A 14,166-nucleotide genomic window follows, 5' to 3' on the forward strand; every position below is an offset into this window, starting at 1 on the left:
GTGCGGCCCTAAACCGCTCCCCCAAAAAGAGTGTTTAATTTTTATTAGTTTGCTCTCTAGCTCTCTACGCCCATTTGGAAGCAGCTCCTTGCCCAGGCACAACGTTCAGCCATTTCCCCAAAGCCCAACACGGAACCCTGATGAGAGTAGGATTAGGGGCCTCGGCCAGTCCCCAACATCACTAAATCGCCACGTTCAGGAGGCCAGCCCTTCCCACAATGCCACGAGACTGGCCCTCGCTGCACCAGTCCCGAAATCTCGCGATAGCACAACGGCGCCCGTTATCTCCCAGACTCGGAGCTCCACGCCTTCCCCGGCCTCAGAACTGTCTCCTCCTTCCTCTTTCCCCGCCTTCCGCCCCGCGCTCCGCTCTCGGATTGACTGGTTAAGTCAGGTCAGTTTTTTTTCCTGGCCAGAAAGCGGCTCGACAACTAGTCCTTCTTTTGGCCCCGCCTCTGAAGCTTGGCGATTGGACAACTAAGACATGCGTCAAATGCCTCCGCGGGAGCACGGAGAAGCCAATCAGGAGCTTGGCGTATTTTACAAATTGGGGAAGTACCTGCTGCAAAAGCAGAGAGAGAGTCCGGGGAAAAAGCCGAGAAAGTGGGGGCGATCCTGAAGGGTTCCGAACGAGGTGCGGTACCGGGATCTTGGAAGAGATAAAAGCTTCGGGGAAACATAGAGAGGAGAGGCAGCTTGGGGTCCTAGAGCGAAAGAATAGGTTCAGAGTGTCAGGGGGTGACACCCAGAAAAGCGCCCTTGCAGGAGCCAGGTTTTCTGGGCGCATGGATTTGGGCGGAGGTGGGAATATCAGGGACGTCAGGAACTAACCCCTGAACCGGCTGACCTTCGATCCCCGGTCCTGCTTTCTTCTCCATCTTAGCTGTAGCCGTCATGACCACCCTCCAAGTCACTAAGGATCCTCTCCTCCGGGGTGTCTCTCCCACCCCTAGTAAGATTCCTGTTCGCTCCCAGAGACGCCCGCCTCTCCCCACAGTCAAACCCTACGCCCTGGGCCAGGAAAACCAAGATCCAAGGGTAAGGGGACCGGGGGCGGGGTGGGAGGGGGTTGGCGGGTGAAGGCAGCAGCTACAACGAGGCAGCACACACCAGCAATGCACCCCAAAGCTGAGATCCAGCTTTTTCTCTTCCCCTCCCCCAGAGATTGGTGCAGAAGGTCAGTATTCAGCGTCCCCTCGTTGACTCAGCAGGCCCCAGGCCAAAAGCCACTCATCGAACAGATCCATCAGAGAAACTGGTAGGGAGCACTCAGCTCCGGAACCCTTTGGAGGAGCTCAGGCCTAGCCCTGGGGGACAAAATGTGGACCCTAGGCCCCCAACCCAGACAGGTACTTGTTGGAGGCTTGAAAACAGTCTCCTTGGCTGGGTGGGAGAATGGGTTGAGCGCGGTGTGGTTTGCGGGCTTTGCACCCCCCGGGTCTCCCGCTTACTATAATTCCTAGTCCTTCCTCCTGGAAAGCTCTCTGCTCTTGGATGTCCTTTCCTTCCTTCAGCAAACTCTCATCTCTTCTAAAGCCTTTTCCAGCTCTCCCAGTCACAATCAATTCCTCTGTGGTTCTAATGCTTTGCTGTACGTCTTTTATTTTTATTATTATTATTTTTTGTCTTTTTGTTGTTGTTGTTGCTATTTCTTGGGCCGCTCCCGCGGCATATGGAGGTTCCCAGGCTAGGGGTTGAATTGGAGCTGTAGCCACCGGCCTACGCCAGAGCCACAGCAACGCAGGATCCGAGCCGCGTCTGCAACCTACACCACAGCTCACGGCAACGCCGGATCGTCAACCCACTGAGCAAGGGCAGGGACCGAACCCGCAACCTCATGGTTCCTAGTCGGATTTGTTAACCACTGCGCCACGACGGGAACTCCTGTTTTTATTTATTTATTTACTTTTGTCTTTTTGTCTTTTCGTCTTTTCTAGGGCGGCACCCGTGGCATATGGAGGTTCCCAGGCTAGGGGTCGAATCGGAGCTGTAGCCGCCAGCCTACGCCAGAGCCACAGCAACATGGGATCCGAGCCAGGTCTGCGACCTGCACCACAGCTCACAGCAACGCTGGATCCTTAACCCACTGAGCAAGGCCAGGGATCGAACCTGCAACCTCATGGTTCCTAGTCGGATTCGTTAACCACTGCGCCACAACGGAACTCCTGTGCTTCTTTTATAACCTGTCCGTACTTTGGCTTGGGTCTGTTACCTCTCTAGTTTGATGATGGCTTGTTGAGGATAGGGGTTTGTCTTCGTCATCTCTAGGCACTGGTGCCTGGAATAGTGTCTAACACAGAGTAAAGTTCTGTGAATGTTGGGTGAGCTGAGCTCAATTATATGTGAGCCTCTCGGCTCACTCTTGCATCCCCAGGTGGCCATGCGGGGCTCCCTGCCCCCTCAGCCTTCCCTCTTCCTGTTCCTCCTCACCTTTCTCTCTCCTCTTCCCTTTCAGAGGCTCCAGGGACTGTAGAGTTTGTGGCTGACCCTGCAGCCTTGGCCACCATCCTATCAGGTGAGGGGGTGAAGAGCTGTCGTCTGGGGCGTCAGCCCAGTCTGGCTCAGAGAGTACTGGTTCGAGGGAGCCAGGGAGGCACCATCCGGAGGGGCCAGGTAAGGAGCCAGGGGGCTAGGAGGCAATGAGGCTGGGGTAGGCTGAGGAAGGAAGGAAGGAATCCTAAGCCTGTGCTGATAGCCTCTTTGGGGGCCTAGGATGCACGGGCCTCTGCATATTTGGCCCCCAGAACTCCCATCCATCGGCTGGACCCATCCAGGGCTTCCTGCTTCTCAAGGTTGGAGGGACCAGGACCTCGTGGCCGGACCTTGTGTCCCCAGAGGCTAGAGGCTCTGGTGAGTGCCCTCGAAGGGCTGATATTTAGTGCTTCTGGGAACTCCTTCCAGGACAAAGCTGGACCTTGGGAGGGAAGGTACCTTGCAACAAGCCAGAGGCGGTGTGTGGAGGCAGGTGGGGTTGGTGGTGAGGCCGAAGGTTTGGGGCCTGCCTCTGGCTCTGCCTTTTCTCTTGCTCTTATGGCTCAGATCCCTCCTTCAGGACCTCCCTCTCACCCCTCCACTCGTCCCCGCTTCCAGGAGCTAAGAAGAGAGACAGGTGGCGGCCGCAGGTGAGGAGAGGGTCATTTGGAAAAGAATGTTCTGATGTCTGATGGGAGGGAGTCCCTCAGAGTGGGGCCTTCCCCCCAACCCAGGGAGAAGGGGGGACACCTCTGACCGCCCAAGATGAGCCCTTGGAATAAGTTTCAGGCCTCCTTAGGCAGGCCTCTGTATGACATGAGTTTCTTTGGGTTATGGGCGGAGGAAGGGGACAGAAATCAGAGGTGCTGTCTCTCTTGTTTAGTGGCCAGAGCATAGGCTGTGGCACTAAATGGGACTTGGGTTTGATTCCTGACTCCTAGCGCTTACAGACTGTGCAAGCTTGCCTTTGATCTGTCCAGTGAGGCTCATGTCTGTACCATCACTTGAGGTTTCATGAGAATTACATGAGGTGATGTTTGTGAAGCATTTAGCACAGTGCCCAGCTCCTAGTTGGTACTCAGTGACGGCTAGCTGCTGTCCTTATTGTCAGCAGGACTTCGGTGAGCCAGGCCTCAGGATTGCTTGCGAAGACCCCTGTCCAGCCTGGTGAGTGCACCCGGCGATGGGAGAGAACAGGGGCGGGCAGGCTGCTCATAGGGAGCAAAATGAGAAAAAGCTCGGCAGGCCGGGAGGAAGGCCAGATCGGGAGTCAAGAAGAAGGGACCTTCTTGATAGGCCTGAGGTTGACCCAGCTGCTCTTGTGTCAGAGGAGGTGGTCCCTAGTTCTGCCCTCTCTCCGCCACTTCCTGCAAGATGTACCTCCCACTCATTGTTCTGTCCCTGCCCCTAAGAGCCATCACGACACCCCTAGCCCACTCAGGGTGTTCGGGTTAATGAGTGATTGCTGACACAGTGCTGGGCTCCAAAGGGATGCTCGGTGGGTCCCCACCCCTCATGGTGCAGCGGGGGCTGTCCAACTAGGATACCCTCTTTGGAGGGTGCAAAGCCTTGTTCTAGAATCCGATGTGTTCCAAAAACTCCAACCAATTTCCTCTCCCCTCCTAGCTTCCTCTCTCCCTGAAGGAGAACACGAAATTGTCACTCACTCAGATGAAGGAGGAGGGGGCCCCCTTGGTCTGGCCCAGCGAGTACCATTAAAAGAAACCCGAGAGATACCCCACACCAAGGTGAGAGGGGGACCCCCTGGGGTGGGGGGAGGGGGCAGAGGAGATGCACGGGGAAATCCCTCAGCTGCGGGGTGCTGAGGATTGTGGGTGGAGCCAGGCAGTCCCTGCCTGGGCCTCAGCATGTGCGCTGGGTCCTGCTTTGCCCCAGATGGACCCCAGTCCTCTCCATAGTGGGACTGGCCTCTGTTGACCATATGTCGGGGGGGCCTGGGAGTGAGAGGTCGCAGCAGTCTGCGGTGTCTTTATATCAGCCTCGGATCAGTGCTGAGAAGGAGATGGATCTGATACTTGACAGTCAGAAGCGTTCGCTCATTCACCCCACAAGGGTTTACAGACCAACTAATGCATTCCAAGCAATGTTTTAGGTTCTGAATATACAGCAGGAAATAAATTCACATTCTATGTCGGTTGGTGATAAGTTATCTGTTTATTTATTTGCTTTTTCAGAGCTGCACCACTGCATATGGAGGTTCCCAGGCTAAGGGTCTAATCGAAGCTACAGCTGCCGGCCTATACCACAGCCCCAGCAACACCAGATCCGGGCCACATCTGTGACCTACACCAAGGCTCACAACACCGGATCCTTAACCCACTGATCGAGGCCAGGGATCGAAGCCGCAACCTCATGATTCCTAGTCGGATTCATTTCCACTGTGCCACGATGGGAACTCCCAAGTTATCTGTTTTTTTTTTTTTGGTTTTTTTTTGTTTTTTTTAAAGTAAGGCACCGAAGGGGATAGAGAAGGGGGAGGCGGTGGTTGGTCCTGCTACTTCAGATGAGTGGTCAGTGCACGCTCCCTGAGGACGGGCGGCTAAGTCAAGAGCAGAGAGGTTTGAGGGCGTAAGCCTTGCAGATATCAGGGGGAGAATGTTCCAAGCCCTGGAGAACTGCAGGTGCAGAGAGGGAATGGGCCTGGTGCATTTAAGGATCAGCCAACTAGTGAGGCTGAAACCTAGTAGGAAGGACAGGAAGTGAAGCTAGAGGATCCGGTCAGAGCAATCGGGATCAGGTGGGGTAAGGATTTAAAGGCCAATGTAAGACCTCGGCTTTTGCATGGAATGAGTGGAAAGCCATGGGATTGAACAGGGGAGTACTATGATTTGATTAGCTCTTAAAAAAGTCACACTGGCTGCTGGAGTGAGAACAAGACAGCAATGCCAAGCAGGAGGAATCATTCACCTTGTTCTCCACAGGACGGCCGTGACTCCTGCCCGATGCCCTCCCCTGGCCGAGTGATGCCACCTGCCGTCGCCCGGCCATCACCCTTTGGACGGGCTCAGCGTGTACCCTCCCCCGGCCTCTCCGTTCCAGTTTGTATCCACAGCTCCTGGGGGCTGGGCAGGGGCCGAGCACTCTGGCTGGGATCCCTGCTCAGCCACCCCCATCTCTCCCCAGACCTCATATTCAGTGTTGCGACGTCTCGCCTTCCGCCCCAAAACCCAGTTCACACCCCTCCCATCGGCCTCCAGAGTTCAGCAGGTGAGAGAGGGCAGGGGAGGTGGCTGCCACAGGCCAGGGCTGGGGGAGGAAGGGACCCGGGGCGGGGCGGGGTGGGGTGCAGGGAGAGTCACAGCCTCTTTTGTCACAGGCCCGCTGGTTGAGTGGCCTCTCCCCTCAGCCTTGCCCCGAAGAGCCTGCCGTGCCCTGGGTAAGTATCAGGAACCCTCCCGGGCTGGGATTCCTCTGTCCTGTCGGCTGAGGCCCAGCAATTTTGAGGCAGGCGGGCTCCATTCTCCCTGCTTCTCTGCCACCCTCCTGATCCAAGTCAAGGGCCTCTCAGTCAAGGACCCGATCTCTTCCTCAGGAGGGTGGGACTCAAACGAGCCTTCTTCCTACCCCAGCCGGGCTTCCTCACGTGGCCCCTCTCCTCCCATGTGGCAGGAGCAGATTGCAGTCCGCTTATTTGACCAGGAGAGTTGTATGAGGTTGCAGGAGGGGCCCGGGAAGCCACCCCCTGTGTCAACTCCTTGTGGACCCCACCCCAGCAGAACCCCCAGCCTCCAGGAGATAAAGATGCAGGTGGGCCAGCGTGGGTAACGGCTTTGATGCCTGATGGGCAGTGACGGGGCTGAGCGTCAGAGAGACAAAGGGGGGTGTGTGGGAACGGGACAAGTGTGGGTGCGAGACTTGCACCCACATCTTGACATCACACTGGGTGCTCTCTCCTTCCCACAGCGCATCAGTATCCTGCAACAGCTTTTGCGACAGGAGGTAGAGGGGCTGGCGGGGGGCCAGTGTGCCCCCCTTAATGGAGGCTCCTCTCTGGATATGGCTGAACTTCAGCCCCTGCTGGCTGAGATTTCTAGAACTCTGAATGCCCCAGAGAGTAATAATTCTGGGGCTTTTCAGCCTCCCGGACCGTTGCATCCCTCTGCAATGCCAGAGCCCTGCCTCCCAGAGGCCTGCGGGGAGGAACCAGAGCCCTGCCCGGAAGCAGAGCCAGGGCCCCCGGAGTCATGCCCTAGGAGGGAGCCTGGAATATCAGAACCCTCCACCCAGGAACAGCTCAAGGTGTTAGAGCCCTGCCCTCCCGGAGCACCTAGGCCCCTTCAGGCCTGCCCCCTGGGGCAGACAAGGCCCGCAGAGCCTTCCCCTAAGGTAGAGACAGGGAGGGCTCCCCAAAGTCCAGAGTCCAGCCCGCAGCCCTCCCGTGGTCAGCGGGCTCCAGCGACCACCAGCTTGACCTTCTCCTCCCAACGCCCGCTTTGTGCCAGCCCCCCTATCTACTCGCTCCAGTCTCTGAGGCCCCCAACAGGCCAAGCAGGTAAGGGGTTGGTTGGAAGGGGGCGTGAACAGAGGAGGCCCTCGTCTCTCCTGGGAGCAGGGCCTGCCCTGCACCGGGTGGTCCCCTGTTTCTTGCCCCAGCCGGGCTCTCCCACGGAGGGAGGGGGGAGCTGCACCTTCAGCCCTGGGGGCCTGGCTCTTGGTGGGGCGGTGGGTAAGGGCATTGTTGGGTGGGAGTCTAGGACTCCAGAGTCCGCCCTGAACTCTCCATGGCCCTTGGCCCTCAGACCCCCACAATCTGGCCCCTCGAACCCTGGCCCTGAGGCAGCGCCTCAGAGCGTGTCTGAGCGCCATCCACTGCTTTCATGAGGCCCGTCTGGACGATGAGTGTGCCTTCTACACCAGCCGAGCGCCACCCTCAGGCCTCACCCGGGTCTGCCCCAACCCTGTGGCCACGCTGCTCGAATGGCAGGATGCCCTGGTGAGCCTCCAGTCCCGCAGCCAGCTAGGCCTGCACAGCAGCCCGGGGGAAGTAGGAAGTGGGGCTGGGGGCTGACCTCGGCGCCTTTACAGAGGTCAGTGGGGAGGAGGTGGCTACAGTTCAAGGATGGCTGGGCTGTGACAAGGTCTTCTCTCTCCCCAGAGTTTTATTCCAGTCAGTTCTGCTGCCCCACAGGACTCTCCATCCTGAGGCATCCTCTTCCACCCGCTCCTGTCCTACCTGCTCCTTTCTTTTAACCCTTATTTATTTTCTACACAACGTTTTAGGATCCTTTTGTCACTCAATAAAGTTTCTAAAGTGTCTTAAGTGTTTCTTCTCCAGTCCCAGCTAGGCCAGCTCCTGCTGTTATTCTCCAGTTCTCCAGTTGCCCACACGGTGGCAGTGTCATCCAGCTTCCAGGCCAGCCCTGGGTTTTAGGATCCCCCAGGCTCCCTTACCTAGGAGCTGTCTGAGCCATCCCGCTCCTGCCCTCCGCACCTTTCCAGCCAGCTCTGTGAGTGTGTTGGGGGCAGGAGTGAATGTGGGCCTTTGGGGACCTGCTTTTCTCCTTGCTCTCTGAGATCAAGGCCACTTCCAGGAGCCATGAGCAAATCACGCATTGCCTAGAGCTCCCCAATCTCTCCCCCTGCATCAGCAGAAAGCAGAAGTGCCAGACCCACATCTTCAGAATCCTCCCTTGTTCGTGTCACTCTGGTTGGTGTCTCCCTACAGGTGTAAGGCCTCAAAGCTCTCCCGAAGCAGACACCCTTCCCTGTAGCAGAGTAGAAACCTTGGGCTACTCCCCTCTGCTTCTACCCCAGAGACAGGCCTTGCCAGGAATAGCCACAGCCTTGCCTCTGGCAGAAAGGGCTAGCAGGGTAGGGGTCCTAGAGGGGAGCGACACAAGGGCCAGCCTCTTTTCCCCACTCTATGCACCAAGCTAAGAGCCGCACACAGTCTCCAACTTCACTTTATTGGAAGAGGCAACAGCAGCTGTAGCCCCAGGGCCTAACCTGGATGGGGGGGGGGGTGAAATGGGGACTGCACAGGGTGAGCTGTAAATGCTAGGAGAGAATTCACTGGTTCCTCTAGTTCACGGAAGGCTGCCAAGGCTAGAGCCCAAAGCCTAACAATGGAGATGAGGGGATGGCAGAGAAGTCGTCATGACAAAGGACCAGCGCCTACCCCGTCCCAGTGTCTCCTGGCCTCCTGCTTAGTTGAGCTCCTTCTGTTTCTGTTCTCTCCCTCCCCCAAAGCCAGGACTTCCCTTCTGTTTTCTGCTTTCTGAGCCTATGCTCTGCAGCTAGTGAAACTTTTCTTGGCTCCTGGTAGAAAAGAGGGTCCCAACCTGCGCCCCTCTCCTGTCCCCACTTTCACAGGCATGCATACGGATGCTGGTGGTCCCTCACCAAGCCTCTCTGCTCCTCCGCAGGCTTCCCCAGCTCCCCAGACACTTATTCCCCAGAGCGCCAGGGGTCTTGCCTGTTAAGGCCACCTCTGGGAGCGGGAGGGTCCGCCCACCACCAGGCTCTCAAAGGACGGGGTGGTGCCTTGGGTGGGGCAGCTGAAGGTGGGTGAGGAGGGGTGTGGAGGTGAACGAAGAGCAGGGGTGCAGGGAGATGGGGCCTGGCTCAGTCCGGGTAGATGATGAAGCCAGAGAAAGTGCTGTATTTGTTGGTGTTACCGCCGTGCACCTTCCCTCCATCCAACTTGATGAAGACTTCATCTCCCACATCCAGGTGCAGGATGACGCTGTTGCTGGCGTAGTCATAGTTCTGGTCCGCGTCCTGAGCAATAGCGCTGGCCCGGACCTGGCAAGGCAGAACAGAACGACCCACTCATGCTCTGTGCAGAGCTGCGGTGACCAGGGGGTCGGCCACAAAGTGCAGCTGGGCCTGTAAAGGCGATGGGAGGGTAGCAGGCTGCAGGGGCTGGGAAGGACAAGGTGCCTTGCCCACAGCGCCATTCACTAGCTGCTGGGGCCAGGGCAAGGTTCATGCCTTCTCCGGTCCTCGATTTGAGCTGTAAGATGGGAGGTAATAATAGAGCCTACTTCATAAGATTTTTAGGATTAAAGGAGTTACCATATGTGAAGCATATTAGGACAGCGCTTTGCACAGGGGAAATGCTACATAGGTTTTGCTACTATTATTATCATTATTTTAAAAATAAAATGAGCCTGTAGGATAATTTCTAAGATTCGGAACCCACTCCGACCTCCTGAACTTGTGTTCCCTTCCCCCAGTGATAGAGCACAGGCGTGTCTGTGCGAACGCAATGGTGCTGGCCTTGGGAAGGGGCCAGGAGGTATTCTCACCCCTTCTAGATTCCGCTTCTTAGCGCCTGCTGGTGCCCCGACGTGGGGGTCGCCTTCCGCCCCAACAGGTAGCCCCTCCTCCCTTCTGGCCTCGCTGCTGCTGGTCGCCTCCCGTCGCCAGCCCCTTCCCCAGCCCCCCTCTTCCTGTCCCGCGGGGGCTGGTTATTAACTCATCAATTATTCATCATTATTCTAATCACTATTTACCGTCCCCAGGGCCGCAGCGCCCGCAGCGCGGAATACAAAGTGGGAGCAGCGCGGCCCCCGCCCCTTCGGGAGCCGGGAGCCGACTCACTCCAGATAGGCACTCACCCACCTCCGCCCCCCGCCCCCCACAGACACCCTGCATAGACCACACACACCTACTCAGCGCCGCATGCAGGTAGATGCAGCTCTACTCTCTCACATCTTCTCACCCCGCACCCACAGACACACATCACGCACACACACTCTCACTGTCTTACACACATGTACTCTCTCCCTTCCCTGGGTTCCTGGGGCGGCCCTGCTGGGAGGAGACCCCAATACAGTGACTGTGGGTCTTGGAGCAGCGGGAGGGTGCTGCGGGGGTGGCAAGACACCGGTTGGGACAACTGGGATGAGCAGGCCTGATGTGCCAGTCAGACCACCCCATCTGTGGGGCAGTCAGAGGTCACAGCTCAACCCTAACCTTACACCTTGTGGCCCAGGCACCTTTCCCCACCTCCACTCCCTGGGGCTTCTCGATTCCTCTACTGGGTCCCAGATCTTGAGCTGAGTCTTTGGGGCTTTTCTCTCAAGCTAAGGCAGCAGCGACCCCGACTCTGACCACAGAGGCAGGAACCAGGCCCGGGTCCAAAGCTTCTGCTTTATCTGTGTGTTTCCGCTTTCCTTCTCCCAAATTCGTTCCCACAAGCCACCTGGGTGGCCCCTGAGCTGCCACATTTCCCATCTCTGCCCACTGACTCAGTCTTAGCTGAGGGTAAGGCCCACTCTAGAATTAGCCGCAGGCCCTGGGACTAGCAACAGAGTTGCCCGAAAAATGAGCGCATGTTTTCTTTCTTTTTTACCTTATCCTCGAAAATCCAAGCTTAATCTCCCCACAAGGGAACAGCTACCAACAGCCCACTGCCTGAAACCCGGATTCCACGCTAATTCGAAGGAGCCAGAACCCAAAGGCCAGGAGGGTTGTCCAAGACAGCAAGAAAAAGAGGCTAATTGGCAGGATGAGATACCAAAGAGGTTTGGTGCATAGCTGCCTAAGGTGGAAGCATGAGGTAGCAACTGCAGATACAGTAAGCTCTGAGTTTGAATTCTGACACCATTCCTAAAGTCCCACGAGCCTCTGGGCAGGTCATTTTCCTTTCTTCCGCCCCTAATTCTTTTTTGGCTAAAGGAAGTGGTTTCTAAGTTCTTGGCCACCTGACTTTCTTGCTGGTAGTGACGCTGATTAGGGGAGAGGCCCGGTAGTGTAAGGAACGCGGGGAGATTTAGAAAGCCACCCAGTCTGGGGCTGGGTCGGGGAAGGGCATCTCACCTGTCCATTCTTCATCAGGTCGGCCCACATGCTGGTGCCGTCACCGCCACGCATGAGCACATGGTAAGCGAAGAAGTAGACACCCGGCATGGGGCAGGTGAACTTGCCACTGGCCGCCTCATAAGCGTTGCCCACGTTGGTCACTACGTCGTCGAATCGCAGCACCTCATAGCCTTCGTGGGGTCGCCGAAGGCCCGCATAGAAGGCTATTCGAGGCACATAGCCCGCAGGGGGCGCCACCCCGCCGGGGCCTGGGCCGGGAGGGCCCGGGGGACCCGGCCTGCCCGGCTCTCCTGGAGGTCCTCTGGGACCTGGTGGTCCCGGGGGCCCTCGCAGACCTGCCTTCCCGCGCCGGCCCATCTCCCCCTTGGCGCCCGGAGGGAAGGGGGGCACGGAGGCGGGCGCGCCGTCGGGTCCTGGACCTCGCTGCCCATGCGGGTCGCACACCATGCGGCAGCGACCCAGCATCTCGTAGTGCGCTGGCCCGCGGGAGCTGTGCACTAGCAGCGGAATGGCCACCAGCAGCAGCAGCACCATGGCCACCCCGACGGCCGCGCCCGCCACCCGCTTGCGGCGGCTCAGCCGCGACGCGGCCAGGGCCAGCAGATCCTCCTCACTCTTGGGCGCAATGGCGGCGGAGCCCCGGGGCTCTCCGCGGGCCCCGGAGGCGGTGGCCGGGCTTGGGCCTGGATCGGGAGCCCCCCGACGGCTGCGCCCGGCCCCCCCGCCCCGGCGGGCTCCCGCTTCAGCGGTGCTGTTTCCCAAACCTTCCGTCAAGGCGGAGGTTCCCCCGTGGGTTGGGCCAGGGGCAGTCCGTGGTCCTCTGTTACCCTCTCGGTCTAATGGTCCTGGGCGCCTGCAATCCGCGGCTCCTCGGACGGCTGGTTTCTTACAGATCTGGGATGCCTGCTCTCCGGACAGCTGCTTTCTCAAGGATGGCGGCGCCTAGGTTCTCGGCTACCCAGACGGATCGCTCCCGGCCGGAGCTCGGACTACTCTCGGCTCTCTGGACGTCCCGGGCTCTGCGGTGCAGGTGGCGCTCACCGGACGCGACCTCCTCGTAGGTTGGCGCTCTGGCTCTCGGCGAGCCCTAACCCACCTTTCTACCCCAGCCGCGGCCCCAGCCCCTGCTGGAGCCCTGGCCCCGCGTCTCTCTCCGGTTAGCACTCTCCCTCTCCGCGTCCCTAACCTTCCTCCCCTCCTTCCCGGGGCGGCAGTGCGGGTGGTGTGAGCCGCCGCGCGGCGGGAGCCGCTTTAAGCGGCCGGGGGGCGGAGCGACCCCTGGCGTCCAGAGCGGGAAACGCGGAGGCGGGGCAGGCAGCGGCCTCCACCCGCGTCCCCCCAGCCTCTCCGTTCCTGCCCGGCTCTAAGCCAATTTTGCACGGATTCACTGCGCCCACCCTATCTTTACTTTCACCCTCTACCCTGAGTTTCTCAGAGCCCGGAGGAGGCCAGAAAACAGCAATGGGATAAAAAGGGGTCGAGACACACACATACACGCACACAGCAGAGGTGGAGGCCAGAGTGAAAAAGCGCCCTCCCTACCCCATCCCCAAGAGAAAAAAAAAAAAAAAAAACCCACAAACAAAAAAGGCTAGGAAAAAAACCAGAAATTTGCCACCGCACGCCCCTCACTGCCCATGACTGAATAACATATGGTAAAGCGTTCAACGGGGTTGGTGTTGGTCTGAACTGGAAAAGGAACATCTCCAGGGACCCCTATGCTCGGGCCCCCAATGTTGGGGGGCGGGGGGTGCGGAGCAATCGAGAGAGCGAGGGAACAGAGAGAGCGAGAAAATAGACCAGCCTGGGGGAGCGAGCAGGAAACTGACAGGAGAGCAGAGAAGGAGCTACAGAGAAATCAAAGAGACAGAAAGCCACATAGAGACACAGAGACAGAGACAAAGCTTGGAAAAGAGACTAACTGACAGCCCCAGAGGGGGAGAGGGAGAGACAGAGATGGAGAGAGAGAGACGGGAGACAAGACAGGTTGACAGATCGAAAGAGAAATGTAAATGGCGCGCTGCAGAGAGACACCCAGGTCCGTGTTCGGACTCCAATGTGACATATCAACTGTGGGGAAGACGTGGAGGCGGGGCGCTTCTGGGAGCCGAGTGGCAGGCTCTGGGCCTGTGCATTGTGACGGTGTGCTGGCAAGTGTGGACGTGTCCATGGGACCTGGCCTTGTGTGTCCCTGGGTGAGTGGGATTGTGGATTGTGTGTTGTCTTTGTGTGTGTTCGTGTGAGGGCTGTTTTACATTTGTCTTCCTCTTTAGTCCCTACATATGGGGCCCCACGACTGTCATCTCTCCTAGCCCAGGACTGAAGAGTAGAGAGTTTAATGGGGAGAAAGAGTCAGAAAGCAGCTCTTGCCCAGCCCTGGTCCCAGCCCTTGTCCAGCCCCAGGATCTCTGCCCCTTCCCCCTTCCTCAAAAGTCTGTAGTCAGATGGAAACCCAGAGAAGTTGGACCCCACATAGTAAATATTTTGGGGGGGGGGATTTGAAATTGGTTATGCAAAGGACTGTAACTAAAAGGCGGGATTCGGGGCTCGGCATCCTCCTGTGAGAGGTGACTGCCTCTGTCATTCCAGTGACCAGGAGGAACCTGAGCTTGGACAGGGCCCTCTCTGTGAGCGGTCCACATCCTTTCTCAGGGTCTCACCCCTCTGGGGGACATTTCTTACTCCCAGGGACCCTAGGACCAGGGACTTGGAGAAAGGGTTCAAGAACTGGCAAAAGTGGGGTATTAGGAGGCCTGGAGGTGGATAGCTGCAAAGGACTAGAATAAGCCAGTACAGTTAATATACAAGAGTGCATTTGTAAAACGGAGGGCACAGGGCACATCAGGGCATAATTATTGGGTGCAAGGTCATTTCCGCATCTCTTGTTTCCTGTACCCCTTCCCT

The 14,166-nt window shown here is 57.9% G+C and overlaps 2 protein-coding genes across 5 annotated transcripts; one reads left to right on the plus strand and one right to left on the minus strand.

Annotated features, from left to right (window-relative positions):
- The first annotated feature begins 334 nt into the window (after positions 1-334).
- Positions 335-7,749, plus strand: TROAP (trophinin associated protein). Of its 4 annotated transcripts, none has more exons than XM_047786535.1 (15): positions 336-634; positions 884-1,038; positions 1,163-1,349; positions 2,456-2,613; positions 2,713-2,850; positions 3,091-3,122; positions 3,584-3,639; positions 4,099-4,220; positions 5,415-5,531; positions 5,617-5,700; positions 5,810-5,869; positions 6,103-6,240; positions 6,397-6,985; positions 7,233-7,426; positions 7,589-7,749. In XM_047786535.1, exons 2-15 carry the CDS (start codon positions 895-897, stop codon positions 7,634-7,636), a joined length of 2,067 nt encoding a protein of 688 aa, XP_047642491.1. In that variant the 5' UTR covers positions 336-634; positions 884-894; the 3' UTR covers positions 7,637-7,749. The 4 variants fall into 4 exon arrangements, with proteins under 4 accessions (XP_047642489.1, XP_047642490.1, XP_047642491.1 ...); XM_047786536.1 differs by having other exon boundaries at positions 337-634; positions 3,587-3,639; XM_047786533.1 differs by having other exon boundaries at positions 335-634; positions 2,713-3,122.
- Positions 7,750-8,390: 641 nt separating this feature from the next.
- Positions 8,391-12,497, minus strand: C1QL4 (complement C1q like 4). Its single transcript, XM_047788427.1, has 2 exons — positions 11,260-12,497; positions 8,391-9,237 (listed from the first exon to the last, which is right to left on the minus strand). The coding sequence occupies exons 1-2, from the start codon at positions 11,794-11,796 to the stop codon at positions 9,058-9,060; spliced, it is 717 nt and encodes a 238-aa protein (XP_047644383.1). The 5' UTR covers positions 11,797-12,497; the 3' UTR covers positions 8,391-9,057.
- Positions 12,498-14,166: the final 1,669 nt, after the last annotated feature.

This window comes from Phacochoerus africanus, chromosome 7, assembly GCF_016906955.1.
Source record: "Phacochoerus africanus isolate WHEZ1 chromosome 7, ROS_Pafr_v1, whole genome shotgun sequence".
NCBI classification, from domain to species: Eukaryota; Metazoa; Chordata; class Mammalia; order Artiodactyla; family Suidae; genus Phacochoerus; species Phacochoerus africanus.

Bases quoted from the DNA above. Each gene is read 5' to 3' on its own strand.
- C1QL4 (XM_047788427.1), bottom strand. From the start codon at position 11,796: ATGGTGCTGCTGCTGCTGGTGGCCATTCCGCTGCTAGTGCACAGCTCC. The intron at 9,238-11,259 runs GTGAGATGCCCT...CTGCCTTGCCAG, and splicing joins ACCTGATGAAGAATGGACAG to GTCCGGGCCAGCGCTATTGC.
- TROAP (XM_047786533.1), top strand. From the start codon at position 895: ATGACCACCCTCCAAGTCACTAAGGATCCTCTCCTCCGGGGTGTCTCT. The intron at 3,640-4,098 runs GTGAGTGCACCC...CTCCCCTCCTAG, and splicing joins GAAGACCCCTGTCCAGCCTG to CTTCCTCTCTCCCTGAAGGA. The intron at 6,986-7,232 runs GTAAGGGGTTGG...CTTGGCCCTCAG, and splicing joins GCCCCCAACAGGCCAAGCAG to ACCCCCACAATCTGGCCCCT.